This window comes from Gobio gobio, assembly GCF_949357685.1.
Source record: "Gobio gobio genome assembly, chromosome: 24".
In the NCBI taxonomy this organism is placed as follows: Eukaryota; Metazoa; Chordata; class Actinopteri; order Cypriniformes; family Gobionidae; genus Gobio; species Gobio gobio.
Window position 1 is genome coordinate 28005500 of NC_137120.1, and position 10884 is coordinate 28016383.

Consider the following 10884-nt stretch of genomic DNA (forward strand, 5'->3'; position numbering starts at 1 on the left):
CTGTGGAGGAATGGGAGCACTCCTGCCTCTTAGCTCAAACTCAATCCATCAATACTAGATGTAGAATACTACAATATAAATGGATGTTTAGGACATATATTACCCCAGTTAAACTGCATAGGATCAATTCTAACATACCAGACAATTGCATAAAATGTAATGACGAAACTGGTACATTGTTTCATTATATGTGGCAGTGTAAAGAATTACAGGTGTTCTGGAATGAGGTTTTGGATATGATTTCTGAAATGATTGGAGAGAATATCCCTTTGGACCCTAAACTATGTTTATTGCATATATATCCTGGAAATGGAAAAATATGAAAGCTTATAGATTTTAGCTTAGTGGTGTAAGTGTATTCTGTAACTGTATAATTTTATATTCTGAATTGTTCATGGAGGTTTTACAACAAAATCAATAAATTCAGAGTGAAAAAAAAAGTGAGGTGCCATGCTCAATGCAGTCTACTGCAATTGAATACTTTACAGTTTTCCGTTTTTGGTTGCACTCATACTTTTTCTTCATGTGTTTAAAAAAATTACTTGCATTAACAAAGTAAACTGTAAAACTGTCCACAGATCACTCCACATCTAGTTCCAAAGTTCATTTAATGTTATTTCACCAGTCTTTAAATAAAATGAATAAACTAATATGGACTTTAACAAGTTTTTAGATTAAGGGCCAGGGAAAACTGATAGCGAAGATTTGACTTCAAGTCAGGGCTATTGAATATGTTTGCTGTAAATTACCTCCATAGACTGTTGCTTTAGCATTATTTTATATGATAGAATTAAAAAGATATTATATATATATATATATATATATATATATATATAATTTTTTTATTTTTTATATTATATAAAATAATGATCCTATGCAGGCTAACTGGGGTAATATATGTCCTAAACATCCATTTTTTGTAGTATTCTACATCTAGTATTGATGGATTGAGTTTGAGCTAAGAGACAGGAGTGCTCCCATTCCTCCACAGGGATTTTGGAATATATGTAACTACAAATTTGAAGATATATTATATATATATTATATAATAGTTATATATATTATACATAATATTATATATATATATATATATATATATATATATATATATATATATATATATATATATATATATATATATATATATAAAAACAAATGATCAGCGTGATTTCACTGTGGACATTGGATGAAGAATGACATAATGACAGGCCAGGGTAACCTAACCTTTACTGATATTTAAGTTCAAATAAGTTGACAGAAGTCTCGTCTTGTGTACAATTTGATGTTAAAGACATCTGTTAATAATTAATTTAAGAATTAATACTTGGTCAGCAATAAACTACTATAAAAGGTATGTTTCTCTGAGGAGCTCTTCACAAACCATCAGCCATGAGAGTTGTTGTGCTTGCCCTCGCTATAGCCCTTGTGGGTAAGTCAAAATATATTTATACATATTTTTTTCTTCTCTCTCTTTTTAGCTCTTTGGAAAAACTTTGGAATCTCTTGAAAACAGAATTTTAAAAAAAATTCACAGATATTGTTTTCTGTTTCTTTCAGCGAGTCAACAGATCAACCTTGGTAAGTAATGTGATTTGGCAAATGAGTTTTAAGTGGTAATTTAGATTGCATTATTGCTTAAAAGTAATGACCATACGAATTGACTCAAATCAAAAATACTGTACACTTTTCAGTTCCTGAGTTTGCCCTTGACAAGACCTATGTGTACAAGTATGAGGCTCTGCTCTTGGGTGGTCTTCCTCAAGAAGGTCTGGCCAGAGCAGGTATTAAAATCAGCAGCAAGGTTCACCTCAGTGCCGTGACAGAAAACACCTTCCTGATGAAGGTAATGACCATTAAGAACTGTATACATTGTAGATGTTCAACACTGAGAGAAAAAATGTGTGACCAAGCACAGGCTGTTTAAAGCAACAATTCCCTCATTTAAAGTTAAAATGTTCCCTTACAGCTCATGGATCCTCTACTTCACGAGTATGCTGGCATTTGGCCCAAGGATCCATTTGTTCCTGCCACTAAGCTCACCTCAGCTCTGGCTGCTCAGCTTCAGATTCCCATCAAGTTTGAGTATGCTAATGGTGTGGTTGGAAAGGTATTCGCCCCTGCAGGAGTCTCCCCTACTGTACTGAACCTGCACAGAGGAATTCTCAACATCCTTCAGCTCAACCTCAAGAAGACCCAGAACATCTATGAACTGCAAGAGGTGAAATAGTGATCCTAGTACGTTTTTCTTATCTATATTGAGTTCTGTGATCTAATTTTTTATTTGTCCATCAAGGCTGGAGCTCAAGGAGTGTGTAGGACCCACTATGTCATCAGTGAGGATCCAAAGGCCAACCACATTATTGTCACCAAGTCTAAGGATCTGAGCCACTGCCAGGAGAGAATCATAAAGGACGTCGGCTTGGCATACACTGAAAAATGTGTTGAATGCACAGAGGTAATTGAGAGATTTTCTAAAATATTTAATGAAAATGCCAAGTGGAAAATAGTCATAGACCTTTATTTCAACAGAGGGTCAAGAGTCTGATTGAAACTGCATCTTACAACTACATCATGAAACCAGCTGCTGCCGGTGTATTGATCGCTGAAGCAACAGTTGAGGAAGTGCATCAGTTTTCACCCTTCAATGAGATTCATGGTGCTGTCCAGATGGAAGCAAAGTATGATTGATCCTCTCTGAGATTTCTCTCAAAATATGAATTAACACAATTACTACGATTTTTCATTATCTTTAAGGTTACTTTGAAATTTCAGAAATAATTATTTCTTTCAGACAATCCTTGACCTTTGTTGAGATTGAGAAGACCCCTGTTGTTCCAATCAAAGCTGATTACTTGACCCGTGGATCCCTGCAGTATGAGTTTTCAACTGAGATTCTTCAGACCCCCATTCAACTCTTGAAGATCAGTGATGCACCAGCCCAGGTATAATTCGTTACCAAAAACCTTTAAAGATCTCCAAGTCAAAACCCTTGATCTATGATGAAGATGTTAACTGAGCACTGCCTTTACTCTTTCTAGATTATCGAGGTCCTAAAGCACTTGGTTGCAAACAATGTTGCCATGGTCCATGATGATGCTCCACTTAAGTTTGTTCAGCTCATCCAGCTCCTGCGTGTTGCCACCTTGGAGAATATTGAGGCTATCTGGAATCAGTTCAAGGACAAACCAGTTTACAGGTACAATTTGTGAGCAATAAGTTAATAGGAATATAGTTAAAGGGCATTTTTTTTATTATGATTATATTTTAAACAATGAATCTGTTAGGCGCTGGCTTCTGGATGCTCTTCCTGCTGTTGGCACACCAGTCATTGTAAAATTCATCAAGGAGAAGTTCCTGTCTGGTGAACTTACCATTCCTGAGTTCATTCAGGCTCTTGTGGTTGCTCTGCAAATGGTCACTGCTGATTTGGACACTATCCAGATGACAGCTGTGGGTAGATTTTACCATACTTAAAGTGCTGTTATTTAATTCTTACCTAAATTAAATTAATAATTTAATCTGTATTGTGAAATTAATTGTATTTTGCTTTAACAGAGTTTGGCTATGCACGAGAAAATTGCCACAATCCCAGCTCTGCGTGAAGTCGTCATGCTTGGATATGGTTCCATGATTGCCAAACACTGTGTTGCAGTTCCCACTTGCCCTGCTGAGCTCCTCAGGGTAAACACCTCGAGCCCTCCAAAAACTTCTGTCAGGGACTTAATCTTTGATATTTTTCTAACTGTTTGTGCCTCAAACTCCTCAGCCCATTCATGACATTGTGGCAGAAGCAATTTCCAAGAATGACATTCCTCAAATCACTTTGGCTCTGAAAGTTCTGGGCAATGCTGGTCACCCTGCCAGTCTTAAACCCATCATGAAGCTCCTACCTGGACTGAGAACTGCAGCTACTTCTCTGCCTCTTAGAGTCCAGGTTGATGCCATCTTGGCCCTAAGGAACATTGCCAAGAAAGAGCCTAAACTGGTAAGTGTCAGACATTGTAGGAATTACATTTTTTTGTTGTTGCACATATTCTTCCAATAATAAAATAAACGTATTTCCTTCCTCAGGTTCAGCCAGTGGCTCTGCAGCTTGTATTGGACAGGGCTCTCCACCCTGAAGTGCGTATGGTTGCTTGTATTGTGTTGTTTGAGGCCAAGCCCTCAGTGGCCCTTGTCTCCAGTCTTGCTGGTGCTTTGAAGACTGAGACTAACATGCATGTTGCAAGCTTTGCCTATTCCCACATCAAGTCCTTGACCAGAATCACTGCACCTGATATGGCATCTGTGTAAGAAAAAAAATATTTCTCATATCGTTTACTTCATCTCATCAAATGAGAACAAGCCAGAAGTAAACCTGATTGTCCATTTCAGTGCGGGTGCAGCTAATGTTGCCATCAAGCTCATGAGCCGCAAGCTGGACAGGCTTAGCTTCCGTTTCAGCAGAGCCCTTCAGCTGGACTTCTATCATAGTGAGTCGTGCAATTTTTATAAGAAAGCTAAAAAAAATTGTATCTTGGGTGTTTTTTAATATGTGTTAAAAAATCTCCTTACATGAAAGATTGCATTTATTCTTACCTCTGTCCCTGTGCAGCTCCTCTTATGATTGGAGCTGCTGGTAGTGCCTACATGATCAATGATGCCGCCACCATCCTGCCCAGAGCTGTTGTAGCTAAAGCACGTGCTTACCTGGCCGGAGCTGCTGCTGATGTTCTTGAGGTGGGCCAGTCAATACTTTTAAAACAAAATCTAATTCATGGTTTTAAAATGTTTTCAGTCTTCACTCAGTTGATTCTCTCAAACAGATCGGTGTGAGAACTGAAGGAATCCAGGAGGCTCTTCTGCAATCTCCTGCTGCAGATGAAAGTGTAGACCGTATCACAAAGATCAAGCGCACTCTGAGAGCAGTAAGTTCATGTATAGTGTATTGTATAATTTTTTACTTTTACATAAAATTATAAAAATGACAGGCAAAATGTATATTACTTCTCTGTTTTAACCCTTTAAGCTCGCCAATTGGAAGACCTTGCCAACCAATCAGCCCTTAGCTTCAGCCTATGTTAAATTACTTGGACAAGAAGTGGCTTATTTCAACATTGACAAGACCATCATTGAGGAAGCAATACCGGTAATTTGTTGTAGTTTATGTCTCCTCTTTCATTACCATATTTTTTTTAGATCTGTCTCACAAATAATTCTTATAATTAGAATTAAGTTTCTCATAAACTCTATTCACAGATTGTCACTGGACCCAAACCACGTGAAATGTTGAAGGCTGCCCTTAAAGCTTTGCAGGAAGGAATTGCCATTCAGTATGCCAAACCCCTGCTTGCATCTGAAGTGCGTCGTATCTTGCCAACAGCAGTTGGTGTGCCCATGGAGCTCAGTTTGTACACTGCTGCTGTCGCTGCTGCAAGTCTCAATGGTATGTTATTTCTTAAAATTTGTCATCCTTTCCTTGGATATGAGGGTGTCACTTCAAAGTTTGATGTTGTTCTGTTCATCCTTCTAGTTCAGGCCACTATTACACCTCCTCTCCCAGAGGCCATTGAGACTATGACTCTTGAGCAGCTCAAGAAGACTGATGTTCAACTCCAAGTTGAAGCTAGACCAAGGTACACTTTTGCAGCTACATTCATGAAGATGAGATACAATGTACATAACAACAGTTTTACAAACAATCTCAACAATCACAATTGCAAACCTTATTCTTATTTCAGTGTTGCTCTCCAGACCTTTGCTGTGATGGGAGTGAACACTGCCTTCATCCAAGCTGCTGTTATGGCAAGAGGAAAGATCCGTACTATTGTCCCTGGAAAAGTGTCTGCAAGAGCAGACATTCTCAAGGGCAACTACAAGGTGGAGGCTCTTCCTGTTGAGCTTCCTGAACACATTGCTGATGTGAGGTAATGCAATCTTAGTCAGGCCAATGTAGCAAACATTTTGAATGAATTCATAAACAATTCAAAAGGTTTCTGAAAGTGATTTATGACCCACCTTTTTCTTGCCCTACAGCTTTGAAACTTTTGCTGTGGTCAGAAACATTGAAGAGCCCACCGCCGAGAGAATTGTGCCCTTAGTACCTGAGGTGGCCTTGCAAAATGCCCAGACTCCTGCTTATTATTCGGTAAACTTTGAACACACATGATGGTTATGTGTTAGTATGCAGAGCATTCATTTTGTTTAAGTTTTAAAATAGCAAGGCTTGTTATAATATCTAATTATTCTTTTCAGTCCTCTGAAATACCAGATGAGACTCCTGTGAGATCTGCTGCTCCATTTCACAAGACTCTTTGTCTTGCTGTCCCATACATTGAAATCAAGGGGTGCATTGAGGTGCACTCTCACAATGCTGCTTTTATCAGAAATACTCCTCTCTTCAACATTATTGGACAGCACTCAGCCCGTGCTGCACTGACAAGAGGTATTATTTCAGAGAAAATGACATTGATTAAACTCAAATATTTTCAGACAACATAATAATTGTCCTTTTGGCTGTAGCTGAAGGTCCTGCAGTTGAAAGACTTGAGCTTGAAGTCCAAGTTGGTCCTAGAGCTGCTGAGAGGCTCCTTAAGCAAATCAGCCTCATTGATGAGGAGACTCCAGAAGGAAAGGCCTTCCTGTTGAAACTGAGGGAAATCCTGGAGACTGAAGATAAAAATGTGAGCGTCTCTTCTGAAAGCAGCAGCAGAAGCAGCAGAAGCAGCAGCAGCAGTCGCAGCAGCAGCAGTTCAAGCTCCTCCATGTCCAGCTCTCGTATGAGTAAGGTGAGGATATGTCAAATGTACTGTGTTGGTTAGGTAGACAATATTTGTCATAAATATTCATTTATACTTCATTTTTAATGTATTTTCAGACTGCCACTATCATGGAGCCTTTCAGGAAGTTCCACAAAGATCGGGTAACTAGTCTAAAACACATCTGTTAAAAATCTTGTTTCTTTAGATCATCAATTATCATGTCTATAATGATTTTTGCTTGCAGTTCTTGGCAGCCCATGGCGCCTCAAAGGCAGTAAGCAGTGGAAGTGCTGCCTCTAGCTTTGAGGCTATCCAGAAACAGGTGAATCAATTAGTGTTATGTGTTTGTTCATAATAACATAAAATCCAAATGTGAAATTTTGAACTAAAATCCACTTGAATTGATTATGATTTATGGTTTCAGGCTAAGTTCCTCGGAAATGCTAGTCCACCTGTTTTTGCTGTCATTGCCCGTGCTGTGAGAGTTGACCACAAGCTGCTGGGCTACCAACTTGCTGCTTACTTTGACAAGCCAACCGCAAGAGTGCAGCTCATCGTTTCCTCCATCGCTGAAAATGACAACCTGAAGATCTGTGCTGATGGTGCCCTGCTGAGCAAGCACAAAGTCACTGTAAGACTGGAACTTGAGTGAATCTTTTTTTCTTTTTAAAATAATAATTTTCAAAAAATTACCTAAATGAATTTCTCAAGTGAAATTATTGACATAAATACCATTCTTTGGACACAAATGTCCTTTTTCAGGCCAAGGTTGCTTGGGGTCAAGAATGCCAACAGTATGCAGTCATTGCTAAAGCTGAAGCCGGTGTCCTGGGCGAATTCCCTGCTGCACGTCTAGAGCTGGAATGGGAGAGGCTGCCGGTTATTGTCACCACCTACGCCAAAAAGTAATGTTCAGCAACACTGAATGACAAATTCATAGAGTAGAAAATGGCACTTGTTTAACCTGCTCTTCTTTATGCATCCCTTCACATTTAGGTTGTCTAAGCATATCCCCATGGCGGCTCTCCAGGTGGGCTTTAGACTTGAAAGAGCTACGAACAGTGAAAAAGAGATTGATCTGACTGCGGCCTTGCCAAATCAGAGATCCTTGAATATCATTGCTAGGATTCCTGAGGTGAAATAATTTTCCTTTAAATTTTGACTCACACAGAGATATAATAAGGAAATACAAATAATAATTTTTTGTTCCTACTTTTCTAGATGACACTGTCTAGGATGGATATTCCTCTTCCTGTCGCTGTTCCCATTAATCCAGACGGAACTCTTTCCATTCATATTGACGAGGACATTCTCTCCTGGATCCAGAAACATATCAAGGAAGAATAAGAAATAAATTACATTTTGAAAATGTGAGCTGTCATTATGTAAAATGTATTGTTCTTTGACAAAATACATTAACAATGTTGTTATGTACAGTATGTAATGTAATGGAATCTAATCCTAATAAATACCCTGCAAGTGTCAGAATTGTGTGAACTGCTTTCATTTTACAATAACACTATGTTTTTTGTAGACTTTTTTTGTTTCACAAATACTCACAATAAACAATTTGTGAAAAATAAATAATATTCACTGTGAAGGGGGGACCAAGTTCAAATTCTGGCTTGTGGTCTTTTCTGATCCCGTTGCTCTTCATCAAAGTATTTTCTTCCCTTTCACCCTGCTTTCATGTGATATTCAACAAAATGCAAATAAAAGTTTATGATTGGGAAACTCCAACTGAATGTAATTAAAGTCTGACAAAGAAAGTCAGGATTTAATTTGGATCTAAAGGTCACACTAGGCCAATATTTATCAACCAGCAGGACAAGGGGACATTTTTTTTTTTACAATGAAAAGGCTAAAAACAACAAGAAACCCTCGTAACCCCCGCTCACTGATGGATGGAACGCTATGCTGACTGACAAATGGGGTCTTACTTGGGAGCCCCAATCACCGCTGAGATAAAAAACGAACAGCCAATGCAATTGTTGAGTGGAATTTACATGTCAAGCTACTCCCCCGTACAAATGGGTATAAGATGGTGGCATGCATCCACTCATTAGGTTTATGTTGAGGAGCTGAGACGGTGTCCCGGCCATTCAGCGTACCCCGGGTTCAGGGTTGTGGCAGGAGGGACATAATATCTCTCATCCTTCCATCAGGGAACAAGGGTTACAACAGTAACCAAGATGTTCCCTATCTGTCAGTCATTACGATGTTCGACTGACCCTATGGGATCCCTATGGAAAGCGCCACAACCACTGACGAGAACATGAGGATATCGTCTAAGTAAACAAAGACGAAGACATTAAGCATGTCTCTCAAAACGTCATTTACAAGGGCCTGAAAAACTAAAAGGTAGAACGCGGTATTCATAGTGGCCTAGAAGGGTATTGAACGCAGTCTTCCACTCGTCTCCCTCCTTAATGTGTACTAAATGATACATATTGCGGAGATCCAGTTTCGTGAAGATTCTCGCTGCCTGCAAGATTTCAAAGGCTGACGACATCAACGGTAACAGATACTGGTTCTTAAGGGTGATGTTGTTTAGCCCTCGATAATCAATGCAGGGTGCGTCCTTCTTCTTCACGAAAAAGAACCCCGCCCCGGCAGGAGAGGAGGACTGGACAATGGTTCCGGCGGTCAATGACTCAGATAGAGTGCAGATAGAGAATATAACCTCCCGTGAGGTGGTGTTGTACCAGGGCGAAGATCAATACTACAATCGTATGGTCGATGGGGAGGGAGAGAGGTGGCCCGTGAATGACTGAACACTGCCCGCAGATTGTGGTACTCCTCAGGAACCCTAGAGGGATCAATAGACTCCTCCTGAAAAACAGAGATAGAAGAGACAGCAGGGACTGCAGACACAAAACACTTGACATGACACGGTAAACTTCAAGATAAAATAGACCCCTCCCCCGATTATGCTGTAGTAACCATGGGTGACCCAAAACAATAGGGGATAGTGGGGAATGAAAAGTAAAACAAGAAATAGTCTCTTGGTGATTACCAGAAATACTGAGACTCACTGCTACGGTGGCTTGATGAATGTTAGACAGCACACGGCCATCTAATGCAAAGGCAGGGGGAGGATCAGACAGTTCACGTAAGGGAATACCATGTTCAATAGCCCAGCTCTGATCTATGAAGTTTCCCTGAGCACCGGAGTCAATAAGGGCAGAATAGGGAAATGATGAGCCCAGCCAGCACACGACAGCGTCAAACATTTTGCGGTTCTTGTGAAGTGAGGAGATGGGGGTTGCGCTTACCAGTACTCCCTGAACTACTGGCGAGCTCTTGCTTTTACTGGACTGGAAGCAGCATAATGACCAGAGCCGCCACAGAACAGGCAGAGACCCTCCTGAATGCGCCGTTGACGTTCGATGGAAGAAATCTGTGTTCTCCCCAGCTCCATTGGTTCAGGATCAGAGCTTGACTCAGAAAAGGGTGTGGAAGAAGGATACGTCAGTTGTTCGGGGTTGCTTTGGCATGCACGTCGACACAGATCAAAACGCTTGTCAAGGCGGATCACCAGCTCCGCCAGTTGGTTAAACTGGGAAGGAATCTCTTGTGCAAAAATCTCATCCTTGAGTTCATCATTTAACCCGTCCAGGAAACGTGCAGAAAGAATCGAACGTGAATTCGTTCCATTCACAGGTAGTGGCCAAAGTCTGAAACTCAATAGCAAAGTCAGTAGCGGAATGCCTACCCTGGCGCAAGGCGGCGAGCTGCCGAGAAGCTTCCTTTCCGAAGACGGAGCAATCAAACACCCTTATCATCTCCTCCTTAAAGGTAGCGAATTGATGAGAGCACGGGGAACCAGCCTCCCAGAGAGCCGTCCCCCAGTCGCGAGCCTGTCCAGTGAGGAAAGAGACAACGAAGGCAATTTTGGAACGTTCCTCCGCATATGTGGTAGACTGAAGAGACAACACCACCAATAATGAGTTTCACAAGGAGTAAATCCAAAGAATTTTATAAACAGTTAGGACATCTTGATCAACAAATCAAAAAAATAGAATTACAACTTTTTGTTAATGATGACCATGAGGAAAAGAAAAAGCATCTTTCATTAAAAGCACAATACAATAAACTGACTAGTAGTAAAATAGCTACAAATCTGATGTGGCTAAATCAGTCT

General features: G+C 40.2%; 1 protein-coding gene across 1 annotated transcript; it reads left to right on the forward strand.

Moving 5' to 3' along the window:
- Positions 1-1377: 1377 nt before the first annotated feature.
- Positions 1378-8087, forward strand: LOC307120618 (vitellogenin-like; the record flags this gene model as incomplete). Its single annotated transcript, XM_079807740.1, has 28 exons — positions 1378-1429; positions 1558-1578; positions 1692-1843; positions 1967-2218; positions 2294-2455; positions 2530-2678; positions 2792-2942; positions 3039-3196; positions 3285-3450; positions 3556-3681; positions 3767-3985; positions 4072-4289; positions 4375-4472; positions 4595-4719; positions 4806-4907; positions 5009-5128; positions 5239-5425; positions 5513-5615; positions 5721-5906; positions 6016-6127; positions 6235-6424; positions 6502-6767; positions 6857-6901; positions 6985-7062; positions 7165-7371; positions 7503-7645; positions 7737-7875; positions 7962-8087. Exons 1-28 carry the CDS (start codon positions 1390-1392, stop codon positions 8085-8087), a joined length of 4041 nt encoding a protein of 1346 aa, XP_079663866.1. The 5' UTR covers positions 1378-1389.
- Positions 8088-10884: the final 2797 nt, after the last annotated feature.